Below are 14,664 nucleotides of genomic sequence, written 5' to 3'. Positions count from 1 at the left end.
CTGGTCCCCTATGAAATGCAGTGGAACGAGATTGCTCTTGTGATCTAGCTGCACTGACAATCCTGGGAGACATTTTGAAGACGTTTCGATCCCAATTTCCATTTCAAATTCAAGCCATTTCCATACGCACGAAAACAGTGTGCGAGGACAGGATCCTCAGCCGGCGCTGAGACCCAAGCGAGCCCGGAGAGGCGAACATTCCTCTTCTCACGTGGGCGCCGTTTTGTTTTCGTGTTTTGCTTTTCCTCCACTTACCCAGAATTAGAAACTGTTGCGTACTTAGTACCAGCTGAGCAAGCCACATTGTGAAACAATTCAGAAAGGAAAGGGGGGGGGGGGGATAGATACACGCTCGTTTAGATTTCCAACGTATTTCCCCACACAAGCACTGACACATCCCTCTCAATCATTCATCATCTGACACTTCAACCCCATAGTTATTATCCCGGGATCAAAGCAAACACTGCCGAGGTATAAAAAGTGCCCTGCGTGAGTCCTGCTCGCTCTGGAGGCTGCAAGACCTGCAGAGGATGAAGCCTTCTCTTCTCGTCGTGCTCGCCGTAGCCCTGTGCGCGGAGAGGGGTGAGTCGCCAGGGATTGCTTTGTGCTTGCAAGACCCCGGAGCTGGGGCATGCCTTTGACTTCTCAAGGGAGACGAGGGGATTTTGCAGCATGGATGGCAACGCTGAGCCTCGTTTCGCTCTAGAGGATGTTGCATTTCTCAGAATAAGAAGTAGCTGACCAGTTTCATTTAGCAGATGGTCTTCCAGCCAGGGGATGTATCCCCACCAGGAGATGTTGGAAGGATGCTGAGGGGCTGAAGTGGGGGATGAGGGACCCACCTCACCTGGCCCAGCTCAGCCCTTGCAGCAGCTCCATGCAGGGAGCCCTGAGACTTGGTGCAGCTCCATGAGAAGGGGAGTTAATTTTGCTTTATGCAGTTGTGGATAGGGAAGTGGTAACATCTGCAATAAGGCTGCAAATGTAACATAAAGTAAAGCATGTGTTTTTTTATTTTTTTTACTTGCTTGTTTATTGGAAGCAATTACAAGATTTAATTGCCTGAAATGGTAGAGATGGTCACGCCATAAGAAAATGCAGCCTGGCTCTCATCCCTTTTTTGCAGCTCATTGCTTTGAGCTGTAACATCGCCAACAGTAATCCCAGACCTGGAATCGAGATGCAGAGTCCCATTCTCACTCTGATAACTTTTTCCCTTTATCTGAGCATCCCTCTGACTATTTCAAGGGAAATATTTGGTTCCCTCGGCTCATGTGGCTTTTGCCTTATTGCAAACTGAATCTTTCTCTGGCTCTGTTGTAGGGCTTTACCTGCAAATTAACGGCCATTCTGGTCTCCACCTAGCAGAGCACTGAGGCTCATAGTTAATTTGAAGCTGCAAATGTTCTTAGCCCGGGACTTCAGAGGCTTTAAACCTGGCGTGTGCTAAATCATTGTGCTCAATGGGGTTGAGAAACTCGAGGGTGATAAACGGATCCTTTCCTGCAGCTTATCAACTGTAATCACATTTTTTACAAAGATCACGTAATGAGACAGCAAACTTACTAAAGGAGTCAGTGAAAATTAACACATAGGCAGCACCACTTTTGCTGTGCAATGTAGCCAGAAGGCTGGTAGCAGTTCCAATTAATCCTGAACCTCACCGATTTTAACGGTGCAAATCCTGCATCTGCTAGAGCTTGCACTTGCTAACGCTTTACATATGTAAGCTGTTTGTATGCGTGGCTTGAATTATTCACGTGAAAATCTTCCTTGAGGAATGTTCCTTTTCCTCTAGAGCAGAGGTCTTCCTGGGCACAGGCAGAGGACCTTCAAAGGCAGCCACGTGTCTCCAGAGTTGTCTGTAGTAAATGCTGAGCACAAGAGAAACCTCCTGAGCACAGAGGGAGGTTGGTAAAATCACCTTGCGTGTGCCTGCCCTCCTCCCATGGCATCTAGACTCCTAAATTAGCAGCTTTGGGAGGCTGGGATGAAACAGGGCTTGGGCATCCAGTGAGCGCCACTATTTTCTGTGTAGATTCAGGAAGTTTCTCTTTGAATGGGCTTGATTAAAGAAGCTGCATTAATTAATGAATAAAATGAATTACACGTCTGGAAAACCCAGTTTGGGAACTCGGTTGGTAGTACAAAGTTATCCTAGGAGGAAAGGGTGGTTCCTTGTAGGGTGGAGTGCTTGTGTGGGGTTTGCACAAGACAAGAGAATGAGGAATTAGCAGTTTGCATGCAGGTGGCCTAAAGGAGGGTCCCAGACTCAAAAATGTTGCCTGCAGCATGAGGACAATACTGAATGATTTGTGAGGACTAGAAGCCACAAGGGGACAGTGAAGGTCAGTGCTAGGTGGCCACTGAAGGAGCAAAAGGGATGCTGCTAGCTGTGGTTGTGGAGGAGGCTGTGTACACAGAGGATGACTATTTATATGACTTTTTTTTTTTTATTCTTCTTATTATTTTGTGGCTTCCTGTGAAATGCAGTGAACGCCCTAGTCACTTCAATTCATGACCTGAGATGGGGTCAGGTCCTGGCTGGCAGCACCCTGCGCACTGGGGATCCTCTTTCGGTCAGATGGACTTGTCTAGTGTCAAACACGGGCAGAAATGAGGTTGGGAAATTGCTGGAAAAAGCACCAGAAAGGGCAAAGAAGCTCGGGCAAAGAGGAAGAAGGGCGAGGGAGATGAAGAGCAGGGGAAACAAAACTAAAGGCCAGTGTTGGTACAAGAATATGATGAATATTAACTGGCCACAGATAGGGATAGTCCGGGAATGTGAAGAATGAGACTAATCCCCACTGGGTGACATTACTGCAGGAGTGTTTGCTGCAGATAAACAGATGAGCAGGAAATTCCTCTTATCATGCAAAGAAACCTTCCCTGAGGATCTCTTTGCTATGAATGAGGCTGCTTGAGCCTCCTTGTGTGCAAACTGTTTTCATTCACGCAGATTAGCACAGCGCTTTGCAGATGCAGTCTTACAGATGTACAAATTCCGTGGTGCTACAGTCTTCACCCACTAATGGCTGTGCTGCAGCTCAGGGGCTGGTTTGCTGAGCCCTGTCGTCTACAGGTCCAGGATTGCCTCCTAGCACACAGGAGAGCTCCAAAACTGAAGCAGTCAAATGCAAGCATCCATCTTCCCATCAAACAGTGAGGTGCAGAGCAGCATTGCTCGTTCCTCATCGAGATATGCTGAGGAGGCATGCAGCAAAAAGTTCCCACTCTGCATGGCCACAGGGGTTATTCTCAGATCTCTTTTCCTTTTGGTATTCAAAGGAGTTCAAGAATTGACTGTCGGTCTGCCTGTTCTGAGAAAGGTTGTGTAGGTCAGGGCTCTCCAGATACCTCAAAGAGGTTGTGAAAGGGAGTGGACAGGACTCAGCGGGTCTCTTTCCATGCAAGAACTGTTGGCCACACAACAGGGCTGGAAGAAGCCAGGTTAGAAAGGGCTCAGAAGGACTTCAGGCTACAAGTAGCGTTAGACTGGGGAGCTATTTCCAAAAGCACCCTCAGGGATGCCAAAATTTTAAGAGAGACTCACGTAGGTATCCATAAGGGAGATCCCTGGAGGGTTGCTAAAAAAGCAAACCACATCAGTGTCAGGAATCTGAGCTTCAAGTAATTTGGATCCAGGAGAGTTTCTGGGGGGAAGTTTCATACATTTTTACCCTGTTTTTATGCTTTCCTGGTCTGTGTCTGCTGGGTTTGCCAGACCCTCAGTCTGGGCCAGCACCACTGTTTTTGTGCTCCTGGGCATGTCCCTAGAGCTGAGCCATGTGTGCTGTGTGCTTCTCTTGCAGCTTTCTCCCTGTCATGTTTCACATGCAAAGATGCATCGTCCAACATACAGTGCATGAATATAGCCACGTGCTCTGACCACGAGAAGTACTGCCTGACAACATATTCCACCACAGGACTCGGTAAGTGTGCAGCTTGTCCTAGGGGTTTGATGACAAATGGGGATCGCGTTAGGCTGACTGCAGGGTGTCCTCCCACCAGAAGGTGTGGCAGAAAAATTAGGCATCATGGCACGCAGAGGAAATCTTGTGGCAAGTGGGAATTCAACGTAGCACATCTCTGTCGCAATATATCGCAACAATACCACGCGTATTATTAAGCACACCTAGGAGAGGGAAACAATGGCAAAGAAAAGATTTCTCTGCACAAACCCCTTGTCTAACCTGCAGGCTCACATATATATTTAAAAGGTGGTGGAACTGGAAAGGACTGGGTGCTGTGGAAGGAGCAAAGCCAAGGCATGGTGACGATGAAGTCTCGCGATCTTGCTCTGTACAAATGCATTAGATCTCCAAATCCCTGCTTCAGGTTGCATTCAGCTGGCCGTGAAAATGACATAGGAGTCTTAAGGTCTAGGGATGGTCTCCATAGGTCACAAATAAACAAAACACAATGCGATGAACCAAAGCCCAATGGAAAACCAACGGCATTAAGTATAGAACAATATACTCCCTCGTGGACATTGTGCAGATAGTCTTTTATTTAAAATAAATAAATAAATAAATAAATAAAATCTGACTTTTCTTCTTGTTGTCTCTCTCCTACTTCAGGCAATGACCGCAAGCAGCACATCACCAAGAAATGCTCTGCATTTTGCCCATCCATTGACGTGAATATTGGCATTGCTGGTGTTGCCACCAGCTGCTGCGAGACTTCCCTGTGCAACATCAGCGGGGCCAGCAGCGTGAAAACCAGTTACACCATGATAGCTGTGGGTGTCTTGGCCAGCCTTGCCTGCATCCTCCGGCTGGGGTTTTAAAGGGGCTGGGGGAAAGGAGCTGCCTGGCTTTGCATTGCCAGGGCTCCAGATCTCGTCTGTACAGAAGTTTCTTTTGGGGTCAATGCTGCCCTGCCCTGTTTCTCCACTTGGTGTGTCACATCCCATCGGCAAATATTTTTGCTCTTTCTGTGCTCTGATGAGCAAGCACAAGAGTATGGCCCTACCTCAAAATGGTGTTTGGAAGAGAAAGGGATGAGAGTACCATATAGGCACCATCTCTTCTACTACAAAACTTAGTAACTCCATACATTTTTTCCCCTTCATTTTGGCCTTCCCATTCCCCTGTGCCATTTTTCCCTTTATACTATTTTCTGCCCTGCATCATTTTGCTGAGGAAGCCTTTGATATTATAGTTGTTAAGCAGAAGCTGGGCACAATAAAGTGTTATTTTAGACTATTGTGTGAGTGTGTGGTATGGTACATTGGACATAGCGGCTGGATGCGTCCGTGTTAGCAGCAACAAAAGTGGAGGCGTTAGTCTGCAAACTGAATTGAAATAACGCTGAAATATATTGCAATTGCTTTGCATTCACTTCAGGAAGCCTCTCCTAAGGCTTTCTTTTTTTTTATTTTTTCTTCTCTATTGGCAGAAGTGTCATTTTGTGACTCCATTTCAGAGTAAACTGCATTCTATTTGACTTGCATTCAATTTCTCTTCTGGGTCAGCTGGCGGAGAGGAAATGGCTGCTGAGCTCTCCAGCAGGCAAACAGAGGGGACAAGGAGGGACCAACACGAAGGGATCTTGAGCATTAAATTTTCTTTAAAGTGATTTAAGATCTTCCAGTGAAAGTTGCTTTATAAGCATTACGGATTATCTTGAAAGGGAAGAAAAGTATCTTGCATGGTGTTTAAAGGAAACTCCTCAGAAAAGACAGGCAGTTTCTACCATGTGTCTGCTGGAATGTTGAAATTTCAGCTTCATCTGTAACAAAATATTAACTCTGAAAACAAATCTCTTACGTCTGATAGTCAAGTTTTCTACCTGGGTTAAAATTTGAAGGAACACATTCCTTTGTGCTGACCTTCCTTGTAGATAATCCTAGCTGTGACTGAGATGTCTGCTCACTTAAACCCTTCCAAAGTAAGTCATGTGAGGCTGAAATGCTTTCTCCTGAGCTGGGGAAACTCTTCATTAGAGTTACTGTGACGAAGATCTCCCAGGGTAATTAGTTGGGTGCAGCTCACCCAGCTGGTTCTGGCTCCATAGGCTCACCACACAGGGAGAGCTGTGGGGATGTGCCAAGAGCAAAAGGAGCAAGGCTCACAACTCCTAGGTCTTTGTAGCAGGTTTGCAAAGGAAATGTGGTCTCACAGCTTCCTCTTACCCCAATTTACTCTAATCCCTTCTTGCCCACCCTTCCTCCCCTCCATGTCCAGTGTCTGGCTATGCAGTCCCTGGGCTTTGCTTCCAACCTCTATTTTCTTGCTATAGCCTCATCTCCTTCTTTTTTCTCCTTGTTGGCCAAGTTTACTCTATTTTTAGCCATGAGACTCTTGGTTGTCCCTATGGTTTATATTGTGCTGCCATCCCTCAGCTGAGCTGGCTCCAGTCTTCTGTCCCGTCTACCCCCTTCACCTTTCTTCCCATCCTGCCAAATTTAGAGATATTCTTGTGGCACACACATCTAACCATCTCGAACACACAAGAGCTGTTCTGTGCCCTTGGATGGTCATCTAATGCCCCGCATCCAGACAATATGTTGGTGAAGACCAAGCTATTTGAAGTAACCTCAAATCTTTGCTATCCACAGGCTTAGGATTTCTTAGTGACAGTACTAGTTTGTACAAGATTGAGCTGGGGCAGTACTGGTGACTGCAGGACAGGTCTTGTCCTGCTCAGCTTGTGAGGACAAAGCTGCTCTTGGCACACAGGTTTAAAATAAGGTCATGTCCTGTGCTACTTGGGCTTGGCAGGAGCCTCTGTTATGGTATGGGAGGAAAGCTGGGACGTGAAGGAAGAACGTGTGGGAAAAGGGGATGAACACATGCAGGGTTTCATGGTCTGCTTACGGCCATTGCATGGAGGAGTTATGAACACCACTGAGAAGACAGGACTCTTGTCCTGAAGGAAGCAGCTCCATCTGCGGGCCACGGCCTGCCTCCCTCACACCTGGTTTCTCCCTGACCCCACAGGTTTTACATTCCCTCCTGCCCAGCAACACAACCCACTGAGATTGAACAACATTTCTGTTTACATAAAAGGTTCCTTATCTGTCTTATCTGAATTGTCCTGAGGCACAGGAGGTCCTCAAACCATGAAAGCTTCCACTGGGAACCCTCCTCGGCAGTAGGTGTTGTGTAAGAGGAGACTCCGTTCTGCCAGCCTCCCTGAGAAATCCTGAGGTGACATCTGGCGGGCAGATACAGGTGTCTAATTCCGGGTCCCTCCACCCCAGTTTTCTTATTTGTTGGCTACCATGGTTGTGTAGTCCTCCCATGAAAACACCAACGTGCCCTGCAGAGAAATCTGGGGTGCCTGGAGGGCTCCTGGGGAGGTGAAGGGCATCTCACTCAGATAGTTGGGATTTCTCCTGGGAGGCAGCTGGCTCTCTCTACCTGGATTATATAAGAGTTCGTTTTTTGGTGCTCTGAGTCACCGTGCCAGGACCTGAATCAGCCAAGGAGGCCTTGCCCTGCCTAAATTAGGCACCTGTGGGAGGTGATGTGACCTTGGTCCTTGTTTTCCCTAACTCAGGGCTTTATCACCATTGATATGGAGGTTCTATACTGCCTTCTGCTCTCCTTGAATGCTTTGGTTCTGTTTTCCCTCACAATATCAATTTTCTTCTCTTCCTCTTTTCTTACTTGTCCAGATCAGATCAACACCCTGCGCACTAGTGACAAAGCAAGAGAGAAGATGGATTTGTAAGATCAGAAAAAGGTCTTCACTGGGTCTAAAATGTTTCTGAAAGTCATGGAAAGTAGCAAAACAACCCCTTTTCACAATTAGCTGTGGCTCTATTGTCATGTGGCCAACTCATGGCTCCATTTTGAGGTCCATTTTCGTTTTCCCAAATGGGTATCGATGAGATCACTCAACAGAGGTGACTCAGCCCCCATAGTTATTTTGGTATTCCTCAATCTTACTTCTTCCTTGGTGTCCCTGCTTGGCCTGCTCCAGACCTTCCTTCAGGCTGATGTCCGTGATGATGGTCAGCAGGAGACGCCTCCCCACTTTGGCTGCTTAATTATTGCCTCTGACTGCTTCAAGTTTCGTAATCTGTCCTCTTGAGAAAGAAAGAAGCACTGCAACTTAGTCACTGGGCCTCTCTGGGCTCAATTAGCCCTCTCTAGACGCTGTGAAGAGAGCATGCTCCAGCATTACAGTAGGCCTAAGTAATAACCAAGACTTTAATATCTTGAGGACAGCTCCCAGATAACTGTTTGACATAGAAGAGCTGGTTTCCTATTCAAATTTCTCTTCTTAGATTCAGTACACACTTGTTGGCAGAGCTTAGCCTCACTTGCTGACTAATTAGCTGGTGACTTGATGAATGGACCGAGCCAAAATCCTGTTGCATGAAGGTTCATGTAGAAACAAACGGGTGTTGGCAAGGTCAGTGTGACGGGGGATATGGCAATAAGTGGATCAGTCTTTCAGTTATGGAGAAAGGGGAGCAGGAATACACAGTACAGAAGTCCATGGGTAAATTTATAGGACCAAAACAAAGGAAAAACGGTTGCTTCCTTTTATCCACATTGCAAAATACCAGCAGGAGGAGACACCCACTAATTAGGAAGAGCAACCTGTTCCTAACACATTTGGACAGTAAACCTAATTGACCTCAGAAAAGCAGAAGGTTCAATCTGATCATCACCAGCATGACCCCTGCTGACCTCACAAATCTCCCAAACCAAGAGCAGGGATGTCTGTTTTGACATCAGCCTTGAACAAGACTGGAATTCACCTCCTGACGATGTCATTCCTGGAGCAGTTCTAGGAAGGCCTGAGAAGTGTCAGAAACTCATGAGGATAAGGAAATCATCCAGTGTTTAAGTGAATCATATCAGACACAAAGGAAACAACCCCTTGTGCTGCAAAGACCAAGCAAATACCCTACTAATGGCTGCTCCTAGAGAACCACCTTCAGGTTATTCCATAATTACCAGAAAAAGGCAGTTTTGGCAACATTTTCTTTTGTGTGTTCTGCTACCTGCTGTGCAGGACTAATCTCACCTTCGAGGAACATTGAGATGGCAGCACGAGCTCTTACAAGATGCAGCTCCTATTACGGTTTATTTCCCAGAATGTCAGAAACAGATCTTGAGAAATTCAGAAGAGGGCAACACAGAGGAATAGAGGGAAATGGACTGATTTAAGAGGAGAGATTGAAAAAGATATTGTGAGAGATGGCTTTTTCAGAGTAGACTGGCAATTCCAATACACCAATTTGTGGTATTACAAGCAGAGGTCTGATTTCCAGAAACTGCTGGGTGTGGAGAAAAGCAGACCCTCTGAAAGATCCCCAAAATAGAAGCAAAATGTCATTAAATAAAACATTTATGGGATTTTGAAAGGTATTCGAGAAGTACAACCAAGAGAGGAATGAGCACAGGGATTATCTGTAGGTAACAGAAAAATGATAAAGATATGAAGACCAACATGAAAATTTGAGGAAAAATTTCTGTGTAAAAAGCCATCAGCTAATTTCATTTAGTGTAAAATTGATGTTATTGGAGCTAAATCAGTGTAGGCCAGTTGAGAATCTGGCCTTCTGGTTCTGCAGCATAATTAAAGAAAGCGGTATGAGCCCTGGTGCATCATGCATGGACAATCTAAGTGGATTACAAAAATGCACTGCGAGGACTATTTCCCTGTGCCTGCAGGCTCCACTATTTCATCAGTGCAGCTGCTGTTTCCCTTGAGAAGAAAGATAGAAGGAAGTGAAGGAAGCCAGAGGAGAGAAGAGCTCCTCATTTCCCATTACTCATAATACTGGAAGAGCAATAAACGGGGAGCTAAAGGGACTTTTCCCCAAGGTGCTATCCCGTTCCATGGGCTCCAGCATGGAGAACTCCCACATGCACATTACACACCCTTGGGTTGATTTCATGTCCACCCGCGAGACATCTGGAACCTGTAAAACTGCTGCTGTTCCAAACGTATATAACCTGCCCTCCGAACACCTTCCCAGTCTGGCGGAGAGCGTCTGGTGGAGATGAAGACTGTTCTTGTCACCTTGCTGGCTGCTGTCCTGTGCGTGGAGCAAGGTGAGCCTTTAATGCTGTTATTAATTAAAATAAGGCTTATAGAGAGGATGGCGTTAATTTTTCTATGTGGCAGGAATTTGGGGGGCCATCACCAGCTTTGCAGTATTGCAACACCGCAGCCACATGGCTGCCAACTTCCATCTATACCTTGATTAACCATGAGCTCTCCATTTGCTGCAGGAATAAGATCCTGATAAAGTTAATTCTTCCACCCAGCAGGCGGTACCAAGTGATAAAGCTCTAACTGTGTTGCACCAGATGCTGTTATGTACATGCAGTGGTCTGTGGGATCTTTCCCAATGATGCACATTGAAAGTGCCAGAAGTCATAACAAGACATATTTTTTACCCATATCGGTTTTACGTGTTTTACAGACTTCTCCTCACAGCTGCTTCTTTCATTGTTTTGAGCTGCGCGGTGTGGCGTGTGTCTTGCTCCCTAGGAAACGCAGCACTGAGAATTTTTATAGGTGAAATCAGAGTCAGAGGTGAAAGAACTTTTGCATGCATATGTCATGCTAAAGGCATCCTCCTTCCGAAGCAAAGTCTGTGTTATTCTAGATGTGTGTCCTCCTTCTGGGACTGATACACGTGTATTGCTACACGCCACTTGCACGATTAGTTTGCCAGTATTTCCCCCACACCTGATGGTTTCCCAGAAACCACGATACGTATCTAGCAGGGGTTGAGAAAGACATTTAATTAATTCTTGCTCTCTGATGTATCAACCTCTTACTCCCACGTGTTTTTGGACAGATGGCACTGCAGCATGCCTGGAAGATCACAAGTTTTGGTCAGTTTTGGGGTGGGGAAAGGGGTATGTAACTGAAAAGAAATCACTATCCTGAGTGATATCACACAAAATGGAGACAGGAGAGTAACTATCAAGGGCAACATCCTCAGTATTACGTAGGACAATGTGGAAGGCTAACAGAGACCCAGGACGCATTTCATGATGGTGTACCTTATTGTTCTAGCGGGCTGATGACATTTTATATTAGCATTAGCTTGCAAATGGACATTAGGACAGCTTTTTGTACAGCAGCTTTCTGAAGCCCAGTCTTGATCAGAGACAGCTAGTTGTTCTAATTCAAGTCTTTCACATTCAAGATAAAAAGATCACAACTTTCTGGTCTAGTACAGAGACAAAGGCAGTGTTGGACAGAACTATTTGATTATTCTCTTGTATCTGGGGCTCCATTCCTTTTCTGTGCCAACTTTTGATCAAAACTCTTGATGTCACAGCCCACCAACAGGGCCTGTTGTCCTTTGTTTCCATGAACTTGACAGAGTAGAAATATGTCCAGAAGAAATATTAAAAGGTCATGATCCTTTTCCCTGGTCCAATGCTGGACCAGACCAGGTAGACGTTTGTCTGATGTGGCCTTGAAAATTTCCAACAAAGAAGACTGAACAGCCTGGAACTGCTCAGATGCTTTTCTCTCTAGAGAGTTAATCTAAATATCTAACGCCCCTCTCTTTTTGTACAGTTCTTTTGCGTTTTCAACATAGGCTGTGAAGAACAGTTTACGACCTTCTTTGCAGTTTCTTTTTGCTTGCTTGAAGAAGGTCACCGTGTCTTTCCTCAGCATTATCTCACTTTGACTAAACAAACGAAATGCTTCCAACCTTTTCCACAAGGTTGTGTTTTCAAGATCTCTGACCACCTCTCCCTCTCCTCTGGTCCCTCTCCAAGTGCTTCGCATATTTTTGAAGTGTCGCATACAGATTAGGACATCGATGTTTCAGACGAGGTCTTGCCAGAGTGGAAAGGGCACTTTGCATATCTTGCACATGACGTTGCCGTTTGTGTTCCCTTGAGTGACATTTGTTTTCATTGCTGTAGTGTGACACTGTTGGCTCCCGCTGTTTACACTGCAGTTCTTAATTGTACCCTAACCTGTTGTTCCTCATCTTGTATTATGTGGCCAGTTTTTATTTTAGTGCAATGTGTTTCACAAAGCTACACAATATTATATATTAAATATATGTTATATATTTCTCAGCATCAGCCCAATCCTTCCCTTCCCTTCCCTTCCCTTCCCTTCCCTTCCCTTCCCTTCCCTTCCCTTCCCTTCCCTTCCCTTCCCTTCCCTTCCCTTCCCTTCCCTTCCCTTCCCTTCCCTTCCCTTCCCTTCCCTTCCCTTCCCTTCCCTTCCCTTCCCTTCCCTTCCCTTCCCTTCCCTTCCCTTCCCTTCCCTTCCCTTCCCTTCCCTTCCCTTCCCTTCCCTTCCCTTCCCTTCCCTTCCCTTCCCTTCCCTTCCCTTCCCTTCCCTTCCCTTCCCTTCCCTTCCCTTCCCTTCCCTTCCCTTCCCTTCCCTTCCCTTCCCTTCCCTTCCCTCAGACTTCTCATTTAATGTTCTCTCTGACCTTCATTGCCCTTCCACTTTTTTGAGGCTGACTTCTTATCAGGCCAAACTGCACTCACAGGAACGTTGCTTTCTGCCCTTTCTGTACTGACAGCCTCCCCAGACTTACCAGGAACTTGGCAAGCATTCTGCGTTGATTCCCCTTCCAGAAATAACCGTGTTTTTAAAGAAACTAATCCTCTCTCCTACACAGTCCTGTTTCTGCTCCTCTTCCTTTGCATCATCACTTCCCAGAACCTTATCAGGGGTCTATCCCACCACCTTCTGCATCTCAGGGCAAGGATGAGCATCCCTGACAGACAGGACAGCTCATCATTGTCTGACCTTGCTGCAGATCATCTTCTGTATCTGTATTCCAGACGTCTGAAGTATACCACCAAATCTGCATTTTCCAGTTAAATCCCACTTTTGGTTAAGACTTCCCATTTATTCTCCACCTTACAGCAGCATGCAGAAGTTCAGCAGAGCATCTGACTAGTCACCCCAGACTTCCTAGGACTGAGGTTAGGCCAGCTCAGCTGGTGGTGTTGGACCTCACGAAAAGATCTGTGACTGTACTCACTCTCCCAGCCAGATAAAAGAGAAGCAAGATGCTTTTCCCACCTCCTGCATTGCCCACCTCCTCAAAATGCTCTGGGTCTCAGGCATCCTCACGTCCTCCTTGGCAAGCCTTGTGTACACTTTGTGCAGAAGTGACTGAGAACTAATGGGCAATGCACGTGGCAGAGTTAAAGGACAGAGAAGCTATTGCTCAGCAATAATCTCCATCATAAAAGACCCCAAATCCTTGAATTCCACTCACATCTACTGCTGCCAGAGATTGCAAACAGATCGATAACACTTCGCAGTCTGAGGCGTATGAGACAGAGAGGGATTTAACATTGCTGCCACGGGTCACGGAATAAAGTAAGTCACTGGTCATTCACACACAAGCATTCATCAGGCTATAACGAGGAAAATGTAGATATTTGGTTTGCAGGTATTGTAGTTCCTAAACCATGAAATTTGCTCTTTATTTATTTATTTATTTATTTTTGTCGTCCCTCCAGCTTATCCGTTTATGTGCTATGTGTGCCAAGAGCAGGAGTCCAACAAGAACTGTTTGACCATTTCCATGTGTGCAAAGGAAGAGAAATATTGTGTGACTATACGTGACAACATTGGAACAAGTAAGTTTCTGAACAATGCTTTTGTTTGCGCTGTAGAGCAGGAGTCCCAGGAATTCACGTAGGCAAACAATTACCCCAGTCACCAACTGTTAGGAGACACTGACCCTGTTCCTTATTGCAATCACTGCAGCAACACTAAATACTTGATATTATTACCAGGGGTTGGGGCAATGCTGATGCTATGTACAGCAACACCAGGGAGTGAACTCCAGCCTGGAGCTGAATGCACTGCTTCATGGTTTTCTCCCCCAAGCTTTGCTGTGACCTCTCCAGCTAGCTCTTGCCATGGAAATATTCACTCCCAGGGTTGATTTACAAAAATGTTTGGAGAAAACTGCTCCACAGCTGACTCCCTCTGCCATGCACAACCCTTCAGGTTTGCCTTTGAGGTTCTGCACCTTCAAGCACCTCCATGTATTCCCATAAAATACACCCACAAGGTTCTCCGCTGCAGGAGAACCATCCTGGTGGGCAGCGATCCTACCTGAACATTGCTTTGGGCAACCTGAACTGAAAGCCACCCACACAGGATAATTTCACCTGGGACAGATGTACCATGGAGCCCCAGCATCATGTTGCAGCAGTGTGTACATAATCAGACTGCTGCTAGTCCAGAACCAAAAACATATTTGCCTTGGGCACTGGTCCCTGGCCTTTTTTTTTTTTTTTTTTTTTTTTTTTTTTATATTCACCAGTGCAGATTTAGAACACCTTACACTTAGAAATGTGAGAACAACGATTCTTACATTTGACCTTCTTTCTTTTTCCCCCTTCATTAGAGCCCAACAAGCCTAAGTATGTCATCTCTAAGATGTGCTCCCCAACGTGCCCAGCAGCAAGTCAGCAACAAAACCAAGCCTCTCAAAGGATTTCTTGCTGTGAGAAACCATTATGCAATGTGAATGGAGTCAGCAGCAAGCGAAGCAGCTACGGAGTGATGTCCCTGGGTGTCCTGGCCAGTATCACTTACATCTTTGTATGTGGACTGTGATGGGTTAGGAAAAGCTCCCCACGATGGCCTTGTTGTCTGAAATAAAAGTGTGTAGCTCTGGGATAATTACTGCTCTCAAGAGTTGTACTTTGCAGACGAGCTTCCCTTGCGATT

At 46.0% G+C, this 14,664-nt stretch overlaps 2 protein-coding genes across 2 annotated transcripts; both read left to right on the top strand.

The window, feature by feature from the left end:
- Positions 1–353: 353 nt before the first annotated feature.
- LOC137851550 (lymphocyte antigen 6E-like) lies at positions 354–5,207 on the top strand. The gene is made up of 3 exons (XM_068672775.1): positions 354–582; positions 3,813–3,932; positions 4,581–5,207. Exons 1-3 carry the CDS (start codon positions 531–533, stop codon positions 4,787–4,789), a joined length of 381 nt encoding a protein of 126 aa, XP_068528876.1. The 5' UTR covers positions 354–530; the 3' UTR covers positions 4,790–5,207.
- Positions 5,208–5,353: 146 nt separating this feature from the next.
- On the top strand, positions 5,354–14,619 carry LOC137851549 (lymphocyte antigen 6E-like). Its single transcript, XM_068672774.1, has 3 exons — positions 5,354–10,022; positions 13,440–13,559; positions 14,339–14,619. Exons 1-3 carry the CDS (start codon positions 9,971–9,973, stop codon positions 14,548–14,550), a joined length of 384 nt encoding a protein of 127 aa, XP_068528875.1. The 5' UTR covers positions 5,354–9,970; the 3' UTR covers positions 14,551–14,619.
- Positions 14,620–14,664: the final 45 nt, after the last annotated feature.

This window comes from Anas acuta, chromosome 2 (assembly GCF_963932015.1).
Source record: "Anas acuta chromosome 2, bAnaAcu1.1, whole genome shotgun sequence".
Taxonomy (NCBI): domain Eukaryota; kingdom Metazoa; phylum Chordata; class Aves; order Anseriformes; family Anatidae; genus Anas; species Anas acuta.
This window is presented reverse-complemented; position numbering and strand designations above follow the sequence as displayed.

What these genes read in the sequence shown, in the direction of transcription:
- LOC137851550 (XM_068672775.1), top strand. Translation starts at nt 531, where the DNA reads ATGAAGCCTTCTCTTCTCGTCGTGCTCGCCGTAGCCCTGTGCGCGGAG. An exon ending in AGCCCTGTGCGCGGAGAGGG is followed by an intron (nt 583 to 3,812) that starts GTGAGTCGCCAG and finishes CTTCTCTTGCAG; the next exon opens with CTTTCTCCCTGTCATGTTTC. An exon ending in ATATTCCACCACAGGACTCG is followed by an intron (nt 3,933 to 4,580) that starts GTAAGTGTGCAG and finishes CTCCTACTTCAG; the next exon opens with GCAATGACCGCAAGCAGCAC.
- LOC137851549 (XM_068672774.1), top strand. Translation starts at nt 9,971, where the DNA reads ATGAAGACTGTTCTTGTCACCTTGCTGGCTGCTGTCCTGTGCGTGGAG. An exon ending in TGTCCTGTGCGTGGAGCAAG is followed by an intron (nt 10,023 to 13,439) that starts GTGAGCCTTTAA and finishes TCGTCCCTCCAG; the next exon opens with CTTATCCGTTTATGTGCTAT. An exon ending in ACGTGACAACATTGGAACAA is followed by an intron (nt 13,560 to 14,338) that starts GTAAGTTTCTGA and finishes CCCCTTCATTAG; the next exon opens with AGCCCAACAAGCCTAAGTAT.